This window comes from Oncorhynchus gorbuscha, linkage group LG13 (assembly GCF_021184085.1).
Source record: "Oncorhynchus gorbuscha isolate QuinsamMale2020 ecotype Even-year linkage group LG13, OgorEven_v1.0, whole genome shotgun sequence".
Lineage (NCBI taxonomy): Eukaryota > Metazoa > Chordata > Actinopteri > Salmoniformes > Salmonidae > Oncorhynchus > Oncorhynchus gorbuscha.
In genome coordinates this window covers 18819467-18842780 of record NC_060185.1, presented here as the reverse complement: position 1 = coordinate 18842780, position 23314 = coordinate 18819467, and the positions used below count along the sequence as shown (strand labels likewise).

Genomic DNA, 23314 nt, shown 5'->3' with positions numbered 1-23314 from the left:
ATGCGGCTGCACCAGCCCAGCAGTTAAATATGCGGCTGCACCAGCCCAGCAGTTAAGTATGTATGCGGCTGCATCAGCCCAGCAGTTAAGTATGTAAGTGACTGTGTGTAACGATAAAATGAGGGGCTTGCATCCTACAGTATGTGGCTGAAAACAACAGCTAACGTGTAGAGGGCAGCTGTCAGTGTGCTGAATGACATCAAGGCTTGGACAGCCAAGGAATGAGAGACCCAGTTGTGACAGAGCCCAGTACTCCATAGCCTTTCTGTGTTGGGATTATGGTGCTCTTCTTCTGCCACAGTAGAATGGGAATGTACTGTATAACCATCATAAACATGTGGTCCCCAGCACCTCAAACATGACTTTATTTAGACATTTACATTACATTTAAGTCATTTAGCAGACGCTCTTATCCAGAGCGACTTCCATTTGTGGGATGGCTGGCTTTGTCATGCTGGGCTAGTACAGTGTCACGTATCACTATCTTGTGAGGTCTGTCACAAGACCACGGTTCAAAACACAGAGGGCCCCCAGGGAGAGCTAGAAGATAGATATTCACGTGATCCACAGGGAGACTAGACTGCTTCAGCTTGTATACAACCTAGCCTGCTGTGTTTTAAAGAAATCACCTCATATATTTGAGATGATCAATACCTGATTAGAATTGGTGTATTGAAATTAACAGAATTTCAATTGATATAAACTAACCTGAATCCATGGAGTATCCGCACACGTTACAAAAACAATCAGTAAGAGTGATAACAGGTTTTACTGGGTGTGGGTTGAGAGAAGGCTGTTTTACACCACCAGAGAGCAGCCTCCTCCCACCAGAGGTAGAGGTGGCCGAGCTGCAGTCAAGAGTAGCCTGACGAATCACCCGAATGTAATTATGCTGCTGTATTACATACACACACACACACACACACACACACACACACACACACACACACACACACACACACACACACACACACACACACACATACATACATACATACAATTTAGCAGACGCTTTTATCCAAAGCGACTTACAGTCATGTGTGCATACATTCTACGTATGGGTGGTCCCGGGGATCGAACCCACTACCTTGGCGTTACAAGCGCCATGCTCTACCAACTTGTCTGAATCTGACATCCTACATGTTGTTTGTGTGACTTAATTTCAAAATGAGGGGAGTGTTATGCAAAAATTCATCAGCGTAGCCTAACAAATCTAACAAGAGTATCAAAGTTGACAACATGATCATGTAGATTGGCTCTGGCCCAACCCATTCATTTCTGGGACCAATCAGAATGGTCAGAATGTGTTGCACATTCTATAAATTGTCAGGGAGGGAGGGAGGGAGGGAGGGAGGCAAATCCAGACTGATCATGGAGAAGAAACATCTGTTGGCCGGAATGATGGGTAGCTAGGCAACAGTGAAAGGTGATCCTGGGGTCTGAGGATGGAAAATGTGGGTAGTGGGCCCTCCCACTAATGTTCTCAACCCTGACCTCTACCATTCACATCCACACACACACACACTTCAGCGCAGACACACACACAACACACTTCAGCGCAGACATACACACAACACACTTCAGCGCAGACATACACACAACACACTTCAGCGCAGACACACACACAACACACTTCAGCGCAGACACACACACACAACACACTTCAGCGCAGACACACACACACAACACACTTCAGCGCAGACACACACACACAACACACTTCAGCGCAGACACACACACACACACACACTTCAGCGCAGACACACACACACACACACACACACACTTCAGCGCAGACACACACACACACACACACACACTTCAGCGCAGACACACACACACACACACACTTCAGCGCAGACACACACACACACACACACTTCAGCGCAGACACACACACACACACACTTCAGCGCAGACACACACACACACACTTCAGCGCAGACACACACACACACACTTCAGCGCAGACACACACACACACTTCAGCGCAGACGCACACACACACTTCAGCGCAGACGCAGACACACACACACACACACACACACTTCAGCTTTATGCAGACGCAGACGCAGACACACACACACACTTCAGCGCAGACACACACACACACACACACACACTTCAGCGCAGACACACACACACACACACACTTCAGCGCAGACACACACACACACTTCAGCGCAGACGCACACACACACTTCAGCGCAGACGCAGACACACACACACACACACACACTTCAGCGCAGACGCAGACACACACACACACTTCAGCGCAGACACACACACACACACTTCAGCGCAGACGCAGACACACACACACACACACACTTCAGCGCAGACGCAGACACACACACACACACACACTTCAGCGCAGACGCAGACACACACACACACACACTTCAGCGCAGACGCAGACACACACACACACACACACACTTCAGCGCAGACGCAGACACACACACACACACACACACTTCAGCGCAGACGCAGACACACACACACTTCAGCGCAGACGCAGACACACACACACACACACACTTCAGCGCAGACACACACACACACTTCAGCGCAGACGCAGACACACACACACACACACACTTCAGCGCAGACACACACACTTCAGCGCAGACACACACACTTCAGCGCAGACAGACACACACACTTCAGCGCAGACAGACACACACACTTCAGCGCAGACACACACACTTCAGCGCAGACACACACACTTCAGCGCAGACACACACACTTCAGCGCAGACACACACACTTCAGCGCAGACGCAGACACACACACACACACTTCAGCGCAGACGCAGACACACACACACACACACACTTCAGCGCAGACGCAGACACACACACACACACACTTCAGCGCAGACGCAGACGCAGACGCAGACGCAGACGCAGACGCACACACACACACACACACACACACACTTCAGCGCAGACACACACACACACACTTCAGCGCAGACGCAGACACACACACACACACACACTTCAGCGCAGACGCACACACACACACACACACACACACACACACACACACACACACACACACACACACACACACACACACACACACACACACACACACACACACACACACACACACACACACACACACACACACACACACACACACACTTCAGCGCAGACACACACACACACTTCAGCGCAGACGCAGACACACACACACACACACTTCAGCGCAGACACACACACTTCAGCGCAGACACACACACTTCAGTGCAGACACACACACTTCAGCGCAGACACACACACACACACACTTCAGCGCAGACGCAGACACACACACACACACACTTCAGCGCAGACGCAGACACACACACTTCAGCGCAGCCGCAGACACACACACTTCAGCGCAGCCACACACACACTTCAGCGCAGCCACACACACACTTCAGCGCAGCCACACACACACTTCAGCGCAGCCACACACACACTTCAGCGCAGCCACACACACACACACTTCAGCGCAGACACACACACACACACTTCAGCGCAGACACACACACACACACTTCAGCGCAGACACACACACACACTTCAGCGCAGACACACACACTTCAGTGCAGACACACACACTTCAGTGCAGACACACACACTTCAGCGCAGACACACACACACACACACTTCAGCGCAGCCGCAGACACACACACTTCAGCGCAGCCGCAGACACACACACTTCAGCGCAGCCACACACACACTTCAGCGCAGCCACACACACACTTCAGCGCAGCCACACACACACTTCAGCGCAGCCACACACACACACACTTCAGCGCAGACACACACACACACACTTCAGCGCAGACACACACACACACACTTCAGCGCAGACACACACACACACTTCAGCGCAGACACACACACTTCAGTGCAGACACACACACTTCAGTGCAGACACACACACTTCAGCGCAGACGCAGACACACACACACACTTCAGCGCAGACACACACACACACACACACACACTTCAGCGCAGACGCAGACACACACACACACACTTCAGCGCAGCCACACACACACTTCAGCGCAGCGCTGAAGTGTGTGTGTGTGTGTGTGTGTCACGTCTGCGCTGAAGTGTGTGTGTGTCACGTCTGCGCTGAAGTGTGTGTGTGTCTGCGTCTGCGCTGAAGTGTGTGCAGACACACACTGCGTCTGCGCTGAAGTGTGCGTGTGACACACACACACACACTGCACTGCGCTGAAGTCAGTGTGTGTGTGTGTCACGTCTGCGCTGAAGTGTGCGTGTGACACACTGCGTCTGCGCTGACAGTGTGTGTGTGTGTGTGTCTGCACTGAAGTGTGTGTGTCTGCGCTGAAGTGTGTGTGTCTGCGCTGACAGTGTGTGTGTCAGCGCAGACACACACACACACACTTCAGCTGCGCACACACTTGTGTCAGCGCAGACACACACACACACACTTCAGCGCTGAGCGCAGACACACACTTCAGCGCAGACACACACACTGTGTTCAGCGCAGACACACACACAGCGCAGACACACACACACACTTCAGCGCAGATGCACACTTCAGCGCAGACACACACACACTTCAGCGTGACACACACACTTCACAGACACACACACACTGCGCAGACACACACACTTCAGCGCAGACACACACACTGTGTCACACTTCAGCGCAGACACACACACACACTTCAGCGCTGCTGACACACACACACACACACACACACTGTGTGTGTGTGTGTCTGCGCACACACACACACACACACACACACACTTCAGCGCAGACACACACACACACACTTCAGCGCAGACACACACACACACACTTCAGCGCAGACACACACACACACACTTCAGCGCAGACACACACACACACACTTCAGCGCAGACACACACACACACACTTCAGCGCAGACACACACACACACACACTTCAGCGCAGACACACACACACACACACTTCAGCGCAGACACACACACACACACACTTCAGCGCAGACACACACACACACACACTTCAGCGCAGACACACACACACACACACTTCAGCGCAGACACACACACACACACACTTCAGCGCAGACACACACACACACACACTTCAGCGCAGACACACACACACACACACTTCAGCGCAGACACACACACACACACACTTCAGCGCAGACACACACACACACACTTCAGCGCAGACACACACACACACACACTTCAGCGCAGACACACACACACACACACTTCAGCGCAGACACACACACACACACACTTCAGCGCAGACACACACACACACTTCAGCGCAGACACACACACACACTTCAGCGCAGACACACACACACACTTCAGCGCAGACACACACACACTTCAGCGCAGACACACACACACTTCAGCGCAGACATCTGTCCACATAGGAGTGAGTAAGTGGATGTGACATGGAAAGCGTGTGAAGAGGTAACACCTGGCACCAGCTGGTGTTGTTAAAAGGCACCCAGAATAAAAACGAGGTGAAATAGGCCTACCGCTCCACGGAGAGCCCCCTCCCTCCCTACATACATCCGTCCAACAGCAGTTAAAACGGAAGGCTGAGGATCGTGGCCAGGCGACTTGATCCTCCCTTGAAGGTCTGACCAGACAGCAGCTGGCAGCTGGCAGCAGGAACGGCTAAAGACAGAGGAGATGACCCCTCTCCCCAGCTCCCCGGGAGAGCACAGGAGACATTGCCAGCCTGTCGACCCAGTCACACTGAGTCACCCAGTCTTGCATGTTCTCTTCCTTCCCCTGCTTCAATTACAGGGCTCACATAGGAGACATGTTGGCCTGTCCACCCACTCAGTCAGTCTGTATGCCCCCATTCACTGTTACAGTAACAAGTGTTTGACAGGAGGGTACCAGGCATCTCAATGTCAATGCTTTGGTTTGCTGTGGTATAACTGTAGACGAAAGTCCATAACCCCAAGGTAACAAACTACAAAGCAGCAACAATACAAAAACTGCATGCACTAGTACGCATGAGATATTGCAATGCCTCTGACAAAAACAACACACACTAGAGGTCGACTGATTAATCTGATTAATGGCTGATTAATTAGGGCAGATTTCAAGGAAAGGAAAAATAAATGAATAAAAATGTTTAAAAAAAAATTTAAATCTATTTTTGGGCGCCGATTTTTTATTTTTTAAATACCTGTATTTAACTAGTCCAACGCAATAACGACCTGCCTCTCTCGTTGCACTCCACAAGGAGACTGCCTGTTACGTGAATGCAGTAAGCCAAGGTAAGTTGCTAGCTAGCATTAAACTTATCTTTAAAAAAACAATCAATCATAATCACTAGTGAACTACACATGGTTGATGATATTACTAGATATTATCTAGCGTGTCCTGTGTTGCATATAATCTGATTGAGCATAGGAGCATACAAGTATCTAAGTATCTGACTGAGCGGTGATAGGCAGAAGCAGGCACGTAAACATTCATTCAAACAGCACTTTCGTGCGTTTTGCCAGTAGCTCTTCGTTGTGCGCCAAGCATTGCGCGGTTTATGACTTCAAGCCTATCAACTCCGGATATGTGTAACCGAAGTGAAATGGCTGGCAAGTTAGCGCGCGCTAATTGTCTGTGTTGCTGGTTCGAGCCCAGGGAGGAGCGATGAGAGGGACGGAAGCTATACTGTTACACTGGCAATAATAAAGTGTCTATAAGAACAACCTAAAACTTCTTACCTGGGAATATTGAAGACTCATGTTAAAAAGGAACCACCAGCTTTCATATGTTCTCATGTTCTGAGCAAGGAATTGAAACGTTAGCTTTTTTACGTAGCAGATATTGCACTTTTCTTTCTTCTCCAAAACTTTGTTTTTGCATTATTTAAACCAAATTGAACATGTTTCATTATTTATTAGAGGTTAAATTGATTTTATTGATGTTTTATATTAAGTTAAAATAAGTGTTCATTCAGTATTGTTGTAATTGTCATTATTACAAATACATAAATAAAATCGGCATCAGCTTTTATGGTCCTCCAATAATCGGTATCGGTATTGAAAAATCATAATCGGTCGACCTCTAACATACATACATCAAATGATTGTGCTTTATAAGACAGTCACTAGGTGTTTCAGAAAGTTGCAGCCTCATATCAATGTCCCACAGCAGGGGTTGAGATAGATTTAAACACAGACAAAATGCCAGAGATGTTTTACTATCACAGTAAATGAACAGGGAGGGCATTACTAACCCCTGTTCCCAACTGACAGGATGTGATATACAACGTTTCTGTCTCGGGAGAGAGGGACGTCAAGAGGCATAACATGACTCTGTTCCAGGGCTGCTCTCAGCTAGCAAGGCTATGGAACACACACAGCACACCCATGCAGAATCAATGACCTGGTAGCAAGTACATCAGATGGCTAGGTTGGTGGATCAGTAGACCTACATCACAGGAGGTTGGCTGGTGGACAAGCTTGTGGCAATGGCTGGAGTGGAATAAGTAGAATGGTATCAAACATGTTTTCCAGGTGTTTGATGCCATTCCATTAGCTCAGTTCTGGACATTATTATCAGCTGTTCTCCAGTCAGCAGCCTCCTGTGGCCTACGTCAAGTACGAGTCAGCATGATTGAGCCATAGATGAACAGGAGGATGTGATCTCCATCCTGTCATCAGAAAGCATGTATATAGTCCGAGCTAATGGCAGAAAATACAAGGCAAAAAACTAGTGTTCTACAAATGTTCATACCGTTTCTGTACCATACCGGGATACAGCGTTACCAGAAGTGCATACAAGAGGCACTATTTCAAATGTATATTACAAATAAGAAACAGTGGCACACAAAATTATTTAGGCAACAGAGATCTTGATCCTGGAGGGGCTTGAATCTCTCTGCTGTAAACAAGAAGCTTGATCTTGACAGCTAGTAAGTTAGCAAATCAAATGCATAGCTGAAGCTGGATATAATTTGACATATCTGAGATTTCTTATAGTTATACTTAACTTCTTGTTATAACCAGTGGCGTATAATTGTGCTCTGACCTCTTTCTCCCCTCTCTCTCCAGATGAAATCTTGCGTCTTGTGACGGCCGGCCGCCCAACAACCTGCCCGCTCGACCCTATCCCCTCCTCTCTTCTCCAGACCATTTCCGGAGACCTTCTCCCTTACCTCACCTCGCTCATCAACTCATCCCTGACCGCTGGCTACGTCCCTTCCGTCTTCAAGAGAGCGAGAGTTGCACCCCTTCTGAAAAAACCTACACTCGATCCCTCCGATGTCAACAACTACAGACCAGTATCCCTTCTTTCTTTTCTCTCAAACTCTTGAACGTGCCGTCCTTGGTCAGCTCTCCCGCTATCTCTCTCAGAATGACCTTCTTGATCCAAATCAGTCAGGTTTCAAGACTAGTCATTCAACTGAGACTGCTCTTCTCTGTATCACGGAGGCGCTCCGCACCGCTAAAGCTAACTCTCTCTCCTCTGCTCTCATCCTTCTAGACCTATCGGCTGCCTTCGATACTGTGAACCATCAGATCCTCCTCTCCACCCTCTCCGAGTTGGGCATCTCCGGCGGCGCGGCCCACGCTTGGATTGCGTCCTACCTGACAGGTCGCTCCTACCAGGTGGCGTGGCGAGAATCTGTCTCCTCACCACGCGCTCTCACCACTGGTGTCCCCCAGGGCTCTGTTCTAGGCCCTCTCCTATTCTCGCTATACACCAAGTCACTTGGCTCTGTCATAACCTCACATGGTCTCTCCTATCATTGCTATGCAGACGACACACAATTAATCTTCTCCTTTCCCCCTTCTGATGACCAGGTGGCGAATCGCATCTCTGCATGTCTTGCAGACATATCAGTGTGGATGACGGATCACCACCTCAAGCTGAACTTCGGCAAGACGGAGCTGCTCTTCCTCCCGGGGAAGGACTGCCCGTTCCATGATCTCGCCATCACGGTTGACAACTCCATTGTGTCCTCCTCCCAGAGCGCTAAGAACCTTGGCGTGATCCTGGACAACACCCTGTCGTTCTCAACTAACATCAAGGCGGTGGCCCGTTCCTGTAGGTTCATGCTCTACAACATCCGCAGAGTACGACCCTGCCTCACACAGGAAGCGGCGCAGGTCCTAATCCAGGCACTTGTCATCTCCCGTCTGGATTACTGCAACTCGCTGTTGGCTGGGCTCCCTGCCTGTGCCATTAAACCCCTACAACTCATCCAGAACGCCGCAGCCCGTCTAGTGTTCAACCTTCCCAAGTTCTCTCACGTCACCCCGCTCCTCTGCTCTCTCCACTGGCTTCCAGTTGAAGCTCGCATCCGCTACAAGACCATGGTGCTTGCCTACGGAGCTGTGAGGGGAACGGCACCTCAGTACCTCCAGGCTCTGATCAGGCCCTACACCCAAATAAGGGCACTGCGTTCATCCACCTCTGGCCTGCTCGCCTCCCTACCACTGAGGAAGTACAGTTCCCGCTCAGCCCAGTCAAAACTGTTCCCTGCTCTGGCTCCCCAATGGTGGAACAAACTCCCTCACGACGCCAGGACAGCGGAGTCAATCACCACCTTCCGGAGACACCTGAAACCCCACCTCTTTAAGGAATACCTAGGATAGGATAAAGTAATCCTTCTCACCCCCCCCCCCCTTAAAATATTTAGATGCACTATTGTAAAGTGGTTGTTCCACTGGATGTCATAAGGTGAATGCACCAATTTGTAAGTCGCTCTGGATAAGAGCGTCTGCTAAATGACTTAAATGTAAATGTAAATAAATAAAATTTATTTTTTAAGGTATTGAAAATCATGCCATCTGGATTTCTAAAATATCGTGGTTTACGGTTTATCACCCAAGCCTAGACTGCAGCATAAAGAAGGGGAGGACAGCCAGGCAGTCTGTCTGCCAGGGGGAAAGCGCTTTGAGCCTCCTGGCAAAGGGGAAAGCGCTTTGAGCCTCCTGGCAAAGGGGAAAGCGCTTTGAGCCTCCTGGCAAAGGGGAAAGCGCTTTGAGCCTCCTGGCAAAGGGGAAAGCGCTTTGAGCCTCCTGGCAAAGGGGAAAGCGCTTTGAGCCTCCTGGCAAAGGGGAAAGCGCTTTGAGCCTCCTGGCAAAGGGGAAAGCGCTTTGAGCCTCCTGGCAAAGGGGAAAGCGCTTGAGCCTCCTGGCAAAGGGGAAAGCGCTTTGAGCCTCCTGGCAAAGGGGAAAGCGCTTTGAGCCTCCTGGCAAAGGGAAAGCTTTGAGCCTCCTGGCAAAGGGGAAAGCGCTTTGAGCCTCCTGGCAAAGGGGAAAGCGCTTTGAGCCTCCTGGCAAAGGGGAAAGCGCTTTGAGCCTCCTGGCAAAGGGGAAAGCGCTTTGAGCCTCCTGGCAAAGGGGAAAGCGCTTTGAGCCTCCTGGCAAAGGGGAAAGCGCTTTGAGCCTCCTGGCAAAGGGGAAAGCGCTTTGAGCCTCCTGGCAAAGGGGAAAGCGCTTTGAGCCTCCTGGCAAAGGGGAAAGAGTTTCACCTTCCTGGCTTGTCCCCATGCTCTGGAATGGAGAATGAGCCTGTTGGTCTGTATTCAACAGCCACACTACACCATGCTGCAAGACATACTTTCCGCTCCCCTGTCACGATACAGAAACACCCCACCAAAGCAGCTGTGTGGGGTGCTATAACACTAGTGACCAGGACAGAAGCCAGAGAGAGAGGGCCACGGAAGAGGAAGGGGAGTTTAGGTAAACTTCCACTAGATTCCAAATGGGAGAAACCAAAGACTTCAGTTTCTCTCTCCGAGTCAAACCACAAGCATATGCTAGCTCAGATTTCAAAATGTGTTTCTCTCCAAGTCAAACCACAAGCATATGCTAGCTCAGATTTCAAAATGTGTTTCTCTCCAAGTCAAACCACAAGCATATGCTAGCTCAGATTTCAAAATGTGTTTCTCTCTCAGTCAAACCACAAGCATATGCTAGTTCAGATTTCAAAATGTGTTTCTCTCCAAGTCAAACCACAAGCATATGCTAGCTCAGATTTCAAAATGTGTTTCTCTCCAAGTCAAACCACAAGCATATGCTAGCTCAGATTTCAAAAGGTGTTTCTCTCTCCGAGTCAAACCACAAGCATATGCTAGTTCAGATTTCAAAAGGTGTTTCTCTCTCCGAGTCAAACCACAAGCATATGCTAGCTCAGGTTTCAAAAGGTGTTTGCAGAATAATCATGAAGAAAAATAATTTCCATGGACAGGTGACACCAAGATCCCATTGTTATCAGCTGTGAGGCTTAGTTCAGAGGATGTTCATTGCTGTTCCATAGAAATCACTTCCACTCTGTGCGGACAGGATCTTTTTGTCCTCGCTTAATGACCGCACTAAAAGTTGACCCAAGGAAGAGTAGCCGCTAAATTGGGGATCCTAATAAATACTACATCTATAGAATGAGGAACTCAACTGATGGTCTCAGAACAGTTAAACCTACACCTTCTGTTTCCGTTGGATTATGGATTGGCCTTTCAACATGACAAACTTGAAAAAGCTGCTAATTCTTGACTAAAAGGACACAGACTGTCCCCAAATTCCCACCACAACGTCAAGCCACCACAACATCAAGTAGGAGACGTTTTATTATGAGAACAGCAAACCAATGATTAATCTGCTAATGAAGCAGGCCTAATAGAGAGAGCCTCGATTAGTACCAAAAACAACATGGAACTGGCTGATACTATGAAACACCAGCAGATAAATGAGGCTCCGTTAGAATTCTAGAATGACATCATTCAGTCACTACTTCTATGGGCTTACATTGGCCTACTTCCTTCTGCTACAGTGGCTAAAGTGAAAGACAAACTCACTTCTTCTGTAGATCATGCAGGCTCTGCTCAGCCCTCTGTAGTCCATCCAGGTCCGTCATCATCTTCTTCATGTGGTCCTTGGAGTAACGGTTCTGGATGTAGGCGAACCAGCAGCCTCCAATGCCGATCACTATGGACACCACCAGCATGAAGTCCTTCAGGTGGTTATGTCTATTCACTGGGGAGAGAGAAAAGTGTTCGGTTAAATGGATACTTCAGGATTTTGGCAAAGAAGCCCTTTATTTACTTCCCCTAGCATTAGCGCAATGACTGGAAGTCTATGGTAACTGTTAGCATTGGCTCGGGAAACTACCTCCAACTTCCTTCATACTGGATGCAGACACTCATGTAGACTATTTGATCTGACTCTGGTTAAGGAGATAAAGGGCTTCCTAAATGCATCCCTTTAGCACACATTGTATGGCGGCAACGTTTTCAGATTGTCCCTTCATCCAGAGAACTCAATGGTGGTGAACTGATGATGTGAAAATGTGAAACTGGATGAATTCAAGTCATGATACTGTACTGTGGCGAGGTCTGTACAATAGAAGTGTGTGATAGTAGTGTGTGTGTGTGTGGGGGGGGGGGGGGTGGCACCAGGACAAAGGCAGATTAACACACTATTTCAGTCTGCTAAAAGATGCTGAGGAACACGTTGAGAATACGATGACAGACATGGGAGTTTACATTTACATAAGGCAACGAATCAAACCCCCAGCCCTGAAGGCCACCATCTCACCCGTCCTGTCCTCTGAGGGATTGACTCGGTCCGGGGTAGAGAGGTGTGAATGTCCTCTGTCATAATGTTGCCATCCTAAGGGATCCAGAACAGTCCCATTCCTCAGTCACCGACAGCCAGGCAGGCAGCAACTAACCCTCATGTAAAATTAGCCACAACACCTTAGACACGATCCATCATCCTTAAAGCACAGAGAGACAAAGAATTACAATGCCCATTCTCTTAAAGCAGTGAGCCACCGTAGGGCCTGGAAAGGGATAAGATCTACGCAAACACATAGCATAACCTATTAGCAAACACAGCGCTTATTTCCTGGAGTGAAACAAAAGAGGACGTGGAGTGTCAGCTAAAGTCTGGGCCTGGCATCCCTCTATACAGGCTCAGAGGGCGTGCCAACTTACAAACAAGCCTTACACACTAAGCTCTCTCTGCTGGCTGTTACTGACATGGAACAAAGACCTCCCTCCGTCTCATAGAAAAACAACATCCCCCTGACACAAGGACTCCCTTTAATGTCACCGACATAGGGTAATGTGCTCATCATTAGGCAAGCAATATTTACTTGCCCTCAGTCATGAATCAAGAGCTCTGTGTGGGCTCTTGTAGCCTTGCCTACATAATTCAGTACAAACACAGTTGGTCATTGACAGTGGAACTTGGCCGGATAGTGGTGAATGACTAGACTGGTGTCGGGCCAAAGATATAGCAACCAGAAAAACCATACGAGGGGGAACGAGCTGGGCTATAAAGTTCTAGGGTAGGCGTCCCCAATTACAGTCAGCTGTGGACATTTTTCTTTCAGCGGATTATCGGGGGGCGGAACATAGTTATAAATCATTTGTACACTGCAAATGGACCGCAACAAACCCAAACAGATATGGTATTTGACAAAAACAGAATCATTTTAACATCAACTACATTGGGATATCATCACATAAGCCTCTATTTAGGCATGGGAATACTTGGGAACAGATTTCATAAATTAAAAATCACTGAGCTGATTTCCTTTTGATTTTAAAGTTATGTCTTTAATAAAAATCACTTGTGGGAATAATTTGTCCCGCGGTCTGCCTATATGGGAACAATGCACTATGGCTTCCTACAGTAGCAGTACAGCAGAGCTGTGTGTCTGTGGTCTGGCAGAGGAGAGATAGCAGGGTTCATAATATTATTAATGATCTAATATACACTACATGACCAAAAGTATGTGGACACCTGCTCGTCAAACATCTCACTCCAAAATCATGGGCATTAATATGGAGTTGGTCGCCACTTTTCTGTGAAGGCTTTCCACTATATGTTGGAATATCCATTCAGCCACAAGAGCAGTAGTGAGGTCCGGCACAGATGTTGGGCGATTAAGCCTGGCTCGCAGTCGGGGGTTCCAATTCATCCCAAAAGGTGGGGTTGAGGTCAGGGCTCTGTGCAGGCCAGTAAAGTTCTTCCACACCAACTCAACAAACCATTTCTGTATGATCCTTATTTTGTGCACAGGGGCACTTTCATGCTGAAACAGGAAAGAGCCTTACCCAAACTGTTGACACAAAGTTGGGAGCAACAGAATTGTCTAGAATGTAATTGTATGCTGTAGCGTTAAGATTTCCCTTCACTGGAACTAAGGGTCCAATCCTGAACCATGAAAAACAGCACCCAGACCATGATTCCTCAACCACCTAACTTGACTGTTAGCACTATGCATTCAGGCAGGTAGCGTTCTCCTGGCATCCGCCAAAATGTAATGTAAGATATGTAAACATTATTAAAGTGGGAGATTCTGGAGTGGTACCTGAGACCGCGTTTTCCATCAACACCAAATGATGTAATATCTCAAATGTTGTCACATCCCTCCAATAGAGTTCCAGACAATCTATGCCAAGGCACATTGAAGCTGTTCTGGTGGCTCATGGTGGCCCAACGCCCTATTAAAACACTGTTGGTGTTTCCTTTATTTTGGTAGTTACAGTGCCTTCGGAAAGTATTCAGACCCATTGACCTTTCCACATTTTTTTATGTTACAGCCTTATTGATTTTTTCCTTCAACAATCAACACACATTACCCCATAATGACAACACAAAAACAGGATTTTTGAAGAAATATGACAATTACAATAATATTCAGACCCTTTACTCAGTACTTTGTTGAAGCACCTTTGGCAGAAATTAGTCTAGAGTCTTCTTGGGTGTGACACTACAAGCTTGGCACACCTGTATTTTGAATTTCTTCTTTGCAGATCCTCTCAAGCTCTGTCAGGTTGGATGGGGAGCTTTGCTGCACAGCTATTTTCAGGCTCTGGATAAGAGCGTCTGCTAAATGACTTAAATGTAAATGTCTCTCCAGAGATGTTCGATCAGGTTCAAGTCCGGGCTCTGGCTGGGCCACTCAAGGACATTGAGACTTGTCCCGAAGCCATTCCTGTGTTGTCTTGGCTGTGTGCTTAGGGTTGTTGTCTGAGTTTGAGTTTATTTTTAATTTTTACAGGGACAGTGCACATTAATCAACGTTTCCGTAAAAGTGCCGGTTTTAGCCAGCCGGCTTATTTTCAACCGCAGTCCCTGGGCAGGTTATTAAAAACAATTACAATATAGACAATAGCAACATAGAACAAGCAAAACATAGCCAACATAGAGCAACATAGGACAAGCAAGACCTAGCATATAGACAGAGCAACATAGAACAAAAAGCAGCAAGACAAAATTCGTAAAAGCAACAAAGTGTTTCCACACCTCACAAGCTACAGACAACATGGAAAGCGGCAACACACAGCTAGGGACCATGTTGACAAATCTGATTGACCTTTAGCCATGTCTTCAAGCATTTTGTGAAAGTGTGATATGTGGTGCAGTTGTGTGTCTGATGGCAGTGTATTCCAGACATGGGAAGCTCTCACAGAGAATGCAGATTTACTAAAGGTGCTTTTCCTTAGGGGAACTATACAGTCACCTCTCATGGCAGACCTTGTGGATCTGCTGCCATATGTCTGGGTTTTCTGTTTAACAAAAATATTGAGTGGAGGGGGGAGCCAGGCCATTAAGGATCTTGAATACAAGACATGCATCAGTGTATTGCACAAGATTTTCCCAACTCAAGAGCTCATACTTTCTAAGGATGTGACAATGATGATGGCTATTGGGCTTCCTATCAAGCACTTTGAGAGCCTGTTTGTAGACAGACTGAATAGGTTTTAATGTTGTACAGCAAGCTTGGGCCCAACTAGTCAAGCAGTATGTTAAGTGGGGGAGTACAGTTTTGCTACCTCTGTAGTCAAACAATTTTGTATAAATCGGAAATTAGCTAGGTTGAATTTAGTTATTTGAATTACCTTTTTCACATGCTTTTTAAAAGAGAGGTTGGAATCAAGTATGATGCCAAGGTACTTAAAATCGGATACCACCTGGAGCTTCTCCCCTGACACATAGACATCTGGCTCAGTAGCATCTGTTGCCCTCTTTGTGAAGAACATGCAAACTGTTTTTTTCACATTGAGATGCAAACACGAGTCACTGAGCCACTTTGTAACCTGGACCATTACAGTAGTGAGTTCTTGTGCAGCTTGTCATTTGCTCTTTGCATGCACATACATCACTGTATCATCTGCATACATTTGAACTTCAGACCCAGTACAGACAGAAGGAAGATCATTAATGTACAGGCTGAACAGGAGGGGCCCCAGTATTGACCCTTGGGGCACGCCCACATCATAGCTACGAGTGGGCGACAGCTCATTGCTCACTCTGACACACTGAGTTCTGCCTTCAAGGTATGATTTCATCCATCATGGGAAAAGTTGAACTTGGACAATTTTGTGATGAGAATGTCATGGTTAACAGTATCAAAAGCCTTCCTTAGGTCCAGAAACACAGCCCCAACAGCACCCCCTTTGTCCATCTTGGACTTCACATTTTCCAGAAGAAAGCAGTTGGCCGTTTCTGTGGAGTGTTTCGCTCTGAAGCCAAACTGCATGGAGTGTAATGTGAAGGGGCTGTTGTTGAGGTGGGCAATCAGTTGTTCGGCTACACACTTTTCAACAACCTTTGACACCACAGGTAGTATACTAATGGGCCTGTAGTTACTCATGTCAGCAGGGTCGCCTGATTTAAAGATGGCCGTTATTATGGCCGACTTCCATACCCTTGGAAACACACAGAGACCAATATATGTGTTGGTGACCTTAGTAATGGGGCCAATGAGTGACTCTTTGTAGTTTTTAAGAAAGGTAGAGTCCATCCCAAACACATCTTTGGCTTTAGAGTTCTTTACTGAGCTAATCACCTTGTTCACCTTTGACTCAGAAACCTCCCTTATGATGAAGACAGGTTGAGTGTCATTCACTAGCACTGAGCCCAAGAAACCAGTGGAGGGGTTCTGTGTCAGTACCCTGACAGAGTCAATAAAGTAGGAATTGAAGGCTATTGCTATTTCGACTGCATCCTGTGTTAGATTGTTATTCACCATGATTTCTAGTCTTTTTGCAGTGTTACTATAGTCTTTCCCTGTTAACTTTTTTAGATTCTCCCATATCAATTTAGAATTTCCCTTGCCTTGGCCTGTCTGATTTCTTTCATCACCTTATTTCTCAACATGGTAAACCTATGTCTGTCATACTCTAATTTAGATTTTAGGGCTATTTTTAGAGCATAATCTCGTTCTTTCATCAATTTCCAGATTTCTCCATTTAGCCAAGGAAGAGTGCTCTTTTGGCCAGGTTTGGATTTGATTTTCTTTAGGAAGCCATTTATTGTAGTCTGGATTGTAGATAGAAAAACCTGACTATCAGCTTCCACGTCTGTATAGGACAAGAGATCATTCCAGTTTATTCCCTTAATTGCTTTTTCAAAATAATTTAATTCACTCTTAGGTATTCTGAGTTGATCCGGCTTTCTAACAGTAGAGAGGTTAAACCTGCTCTTAGACAGCTTTCTGGCTATAAGTGTCAGATTATGATCAGACAGCCCAGTAACCATATTGAATGATTTAGTCACTCTCTCTGGTTTATTACTGAACACCAAATCAATCTGTGTTTTAGAGCAACAAGTCACCTTGGTTGGCCCTTTAACTAGCTGTGTAAGGTCAAAGGTATTAGTAATCAGTTTGAGGGTTTTCCTACAACACTCGTCTTCATAATTAATGTTAAAATCTCCCATTAAGATGACCTCTTTCCCAAAATCACATTCCCTAAGCATAGTATTAAACTGATCAAAAAACACACTTTTGGTGGAAGGTGGCCTATACATTCCAATGAGGGTAAAAGACATTTGGGGAGACAGTGTAACTTTCAGGCCGATACATTCTAGTTCATTATTACATGACCACTCAATTTGTTTACATCGGATATGTTCTTTAATGTAAATCATCACACCCCCTCCTCTTCCTTCAATCCTGTCTCTCCTGAAAACATTGTAGCCAGTCACAATCACAGCAGCACATGGAGAGTGTTTATGGAGCCATGTCTCTGAGAGGCAGAGAAAGTCAAGGTTGGAGTCTGTGAGTAGATGTTGAATTTGATCACTTTTTGGAATGACACTACGAATGTTCAAGTACTAGGGGGTAGTAGTCCCTTGGGCTTAGCTCGTGGGTCCCAGATGACTCAAGAATGATTGACACATTGAAAAAAGTTACATTTTCTGTGTTTTCTGACGGCTGGGTTTAGGCCGTTGTGTTTCGTTTTGATTAGGGGCAGTTCGGTAGCGCAATTAACAATTCCTCCCGCCTGCACTGGATGCGGGGAACTAATTAAAATAGCTTGCGTACCAGAAGCAGAGTCAGGGATCGCATATAGCGACTCTGGTATGTTTGAAGAGTCAAAATCTATCCTGGAGCCGGGTGAGTCGAGAGAAACCATAGGACCATAGCACTCACCCACCTCCACAGCGGCGACGACCAGTGGACGAGGCCTTCCACCGCTCTCCACTCCGGTGCGTATCACTGGCTCGGTGATATTGGGCCCAGGATTGAGTTGTACATCCCCGGAGAGCAGGAGGGTAGTGAACAGGTAGTTTAACAGTTTCCGATAAATGTTGGACTTGTGGTGTTTGTTACGCCTAAGCGGTTCAGTAGAATAAGGAGCGAGGTAGACTTGGCCATTATTCAGAACATTATGGTATGCTGTGTACTGTCCGCTCCCATGGAACGGTGAACTAATGTGTTTGGTGTTGATATTCTCCGGTAGTAGACTGATTGTGTCATCCCAGCAAGAATGCACTGAGATTATCAGTAGAGCAGCTACATAACTGACAATCATGGCAGAGTACGGTAGATAAAACACATAATTGCGCTTTAACTCTTTGCATGAGTTACTTAGCTGGGATCGGCATACACCTGATGGTTTAGATAAAATTACAGCATTCGAATGAGACGCGGCACCTGCCGCACCACCCTGTCTTCCGTCCGCCATTTTCCTTCCTTGTAAGTCTGCCTCCTGTCAGCTGTTTAAAAAATAAAAATAAAAATCCTGTCCTGTTGGAAGATGAACCTTTGCCCCCGTCTGAGGTCCTGAGCGCTCTGGAGAATTAAGGATCCCTTTGTACTTTGCTCTGTTCATCTCTCCCTCAAGCCTGACTAGTCTCCCAGTCCCCGATACTGAAAAGCATCCCCACAGCAATATGCTACAATCACCATGCTTCACCGTAGGCGTGGTGCAAGGTTTCCTACAGACGTGATGCTTGGAATTAAGGTCAAAGAGTTCAATCCTGGTTTCATCAGACCAGAGAATCTAGTTTCTCATGGTCTGAGAGACTTTAAGTGCTTTACGACAAACTCCAAGCGGCTGTCATGAGCCTTTTACTGAAGAGTGGCTTCCATCTGTCCACTCTACCACAAAGGCCTGATTGGTGGAGTGCTGTAGAGATGGGAGAACCTTCCAGAAGGACTACCATCTCCACAGAGGAACTCCGGAGCTCTGTCAGAGTTACCATCGGGTTCTTGGTCAACTCCCTGACCAACACCCTTCTCCCCTGATTGCTCAGTTTGACCAGGCAGCCAACTCTAGGAAGAGTCTTAGAAGTTCCAAACTTCTTCCATTTTAGAATGATGGAGGCCACTGTGTTCTTAGGGACCTTCAATGCTGCAGACATTTTTTTGGTACCCTTCCCCAGATCTGTGCCTCGACACAATCCTGTCTCGGAGCTCTATGGACAACTCCTTCATCCTCATGGCTTGGTTTTTGCTCTGAGGTGCACTGTCAACTTGGGACAGGTGTGTGCCTTTCCAAATCATGTCCAATTAATTGAATTTACCACATGTGGACTCCAAGTTGTAGAAACATTTTAAATGAATGATCAATGGAAACAGGATGCACCTGAGTTCAATTTCAAGTACCATAGCAAAGGGTTTGAATACTTATTAGAATTTGATTTTACATTTTAATACATTTGCTAAAATGTATAAAAACCCGTTTTCACTTTGTCATTATAGGGTATTGTATGTAGATTGCTGAGGATTGTATTTATTTAATACATTTTAGAATAAAGCTGTACCGTAACAATATGTGGAAAAAGTCTAGGGGACTGAAGACTTTCCAAAGACATTATGCATGTCGGTCTTTTCCTCCAACACATTCCATTAGCCTCTTATTTCTTTGAAAACAGGTTGCTGATTAGCAGGAATGTTGCCTAGAAAGTCTAAAGTGACATGTTTAACTGACCATTAGACTGGGAATGACTTGGCTCAAACCGGTCTTTTTGTTTTATTCTTCAGGTGAACACTCCAGTTGCATGTAATAAGTCGTAAACAGGGCTGGGGAATGGGTCCCCTTTGGTAAATGTGTCAGCCATTAAGACAAGACAAGGAGTAATGTCCATTTCTGACAGGAGCATTGTGAAAGGTGTCTTAAAATGCTGCTGCTGTGCAGACAGTCTGTCATGTCCAGACAACCCCCTCCCTTCCTTCAGCTGAGACTCTTCCCTAAACAAACACAATGACACATTCCAGACAGACTTCTAACTCACCCTTCTCCTGATGCTGCTGCAACCTTCTTATAAAACAAGCCCAATTCTCCTTTATTTCTCCTCCCCGTTCTCTAGTATGGAGAGCAGAGCAGACAGAACTTCAAGGCCAGAGGAAGCCCAAGGCGACATTAATATTCTGGTTTCCTTACATAACCTGATCACGGATTCTTGTTCTACAGTCAAAAATGAACATTTCTTGGATTTTTCACAGACCTGAAAAGTGCCTGATGTGGTTTAAACATTGTTGTGCACTTAAAAGAAGACAATTTGATGTTCTATTTATAAAAAGTGTGATTTTGAGGGTGAGAACCACAAACGGAATTAGAATATTAGAATATTTTAGAGAGCCACCACCACAACACTCTACACAATGTCTGTGGTGCAGCCCCAGAATGTGATCCATCAGGTTCTCCCTCTCTGGTACGATTCCCAGGAACCCCCTTGTCTAATGGTGACGTTACATCAGCAGTTTCTCAAAAGCCCCAGCCCCACTGACAGGGTATGACCAACAGAATGCCATACATTTACAGAAGGAAAACCATGGGGAAAACAGGTGTATCTACAGGATCAACCACTGATACAGCAGGAGCCTCTGGGGACTAAAGATTCATGCTGCAACAGGCTGAAATATGTAACTGAGATCGCTGTCAGGAACCTAGTCCTGTGTTTTTCCTGTTTATCCAGGCCCATGGTTGCTGTGGGAATGACTGATCATGCTCCACATAAATACAACTGACATGTTCTGTTTCCTATCAGATCTTTTAACTAAGTCGCTCTGGATAAGAGCGTCTGCTAAATGACTTAAATGTAAATGTAAATGTTAACTCCATAACTAGTAGGACTTAGTGCCAGGTCGGGACATGCACCTTGTTAACGCAAGTGTGCACCAGCAAGAGACCGTTGTTTGGTTAGCCAGGTTCCTATAGCGCTCATGTGATTGCAGAATTTGCTAAACAAATGGCCACTGGATTGATGAAAATAATCATTCTGCCAGTTAGGCATTGGCTACTTTGTAGTTAACATTTTATTGAGAAGGCTTCTGGGAAAGCCTTTCCATCTCTACTAGAAGGTTATCATTAGCATCATCACTAACTCCTACACTGTGTAGGCATACACGCGCATGTCACGGACAAACGGGCATACCTGTGCTGTTTCAAAATGTTGCAGGAAAATACAAATCACCGATTCATTTTGTTAATATCTGATGAGGAACTTGGGAAAATGTAGGACTTTTCTAATAAGTTCCATACATTTAGTTGATTCCTACTACGTTCAGTACATTTAATAATTGTTGAACACCATTTAAAATCTTTGTATTCCATGATTCCATTCGCAACACGGATTTTAGAGAGTTTTGGTGTGTTTGTCTCAGTGGGCCAAAGAGGTGTGATTTTATAGGACCCTAGAGGTGTAGTGTGTTTGTCTCAGTGCGCCAGAGAGGTGTGTCTAGAATACAGAGTAGCTCAGCCTGAGCATCAACTCACGTCTTTTATAGTACTGCTCTCTCTGCTGAGGCTGGAACAGGCTGGCTTTTGGTATGGCACACAGAGCACCACAAATTATAGCCTTCCTAAACAGGGCTTCACTTCCTTTACGGGAAAGCATGGTGGTTTCTGACCTTAAAGTAGCCCCGCTGATACTCAGTTTGTTATTTATCAAAGGACATTGTAGCAGAATTGAAATGAGTCATACTGATTCACTGTATTCTGTGCCGCAGCAACAAAACTGCCTGCAGGAAGTCCTAGATGATTACTAGCTAAACGTATAGGGGGACAAGCTTTTTCATTTGTGTTTTTTTGCTCTACCTTGTTATTTTGAGTATTACATTGTTACCACATTGTTGGGTTTAGAGTTTGCAAGAAAGGCCTTTCACTGTATTTGAATGTGCATGTGACATTAAAAGGGGAAACTTAATAAGAACTAGTATTTTCCAGCACTGCTGCTGCTTGAGACTAATGAACACAGTTTGGAGTTGTGTTTTTAACCAAGTGTCTCCAGCTGAAGAGAAACAGAGCAGACACTATTCTTATTCTTATAATTACATTCACAAACAGTTGCTTCAGAATGCAATAGAAATTCTCCTTTATCGGTCTGGTTGAAAGAAACACACTAACAGGTCACGTAATTGTAAAAAATAATAATCCACTTACTGAGTGGGGCGCCGAACAGCACAGTGTCCAAGGCCTTGAGCTGCAGCTTCTGAACATGGCTTCGATCCAGCATTTTCAGAATGGACACAGTCAGAGTGGCGTTCTTCACAGCCAGCCTGAGGGAACAGACAGATTGAGATTATCCAGTGCAGTCACAGTAGCATTGAGGAAGAGAGCGAGAATAGGAGGGTTAGTATGAAGGACGCTATGGATTAATTTACCTGGGCATGACAGTCCCGTTGAAGTGCATCTTGCGGAAGGCGTCCACATACTGTGGCAGCTCCACGTAGATGAGCCAATTCTCCACATCGTCCACTGTCCAGTTGCACACTGCAATACAAAAACATGATATTACCTTTCCCTCTGTTTCAGATGAGCCTCTAATCTCCATCATTAGTTGTACGCCAACTTTGAGCCAACACCGACCCACACACAAAGAACATCTGTGATTCTGCTTTATATCTTAGGAGTGTCGCAGTGAGACGAGTGTAGCCAAAATCCCTTAGAGGAATCCTCTATCATAACACAGTGTTAAATGTAGCTACAAACGTTAGCCACCTCTTAATAAAAGACAGGGTAGGGGAAACAGGACTGGCAAGGAGTCAGCAGCAGTGTGGTGTGGGCACAGGCTGCCTAGTCGACTGGGTGGGTTAATGTGCTGCTGCCTAGCT

General features: G+C 46.3%; 1 protein-coding gene across 3 annotated transcripts in view; it reads right to left on the bottom strand.

Moving 5' to 3' along the window:
• Nucleotides 1-23314, bottom strand: part of LOC123992559 (stromal interaction molecule 1-like) — a 53158-nt gene that overhangs the window by 19621 nt on the left and 10223 nt on the right. For all 3 annotated transcript variants that reach the window (XM_046293773.1, XM_046293775.1, XM_046293774.1), the window contains exons 5-7: nt 22865-22973; nt 22644-22759; nt 11811-11988 (exon numbers count right to left, since the gene is read on the bottom strand). In XM_046293773.1, the coding sequence (XP_046149729.1) occupies nt 11811-11988; nt 22644-22759; nt 22865-22973 (403 nt within the window). The remainder of the gene's footprint in view (nt 1-11810; nt 11989-22643; nt 22760-22864; nt 22974-23314) is intronic.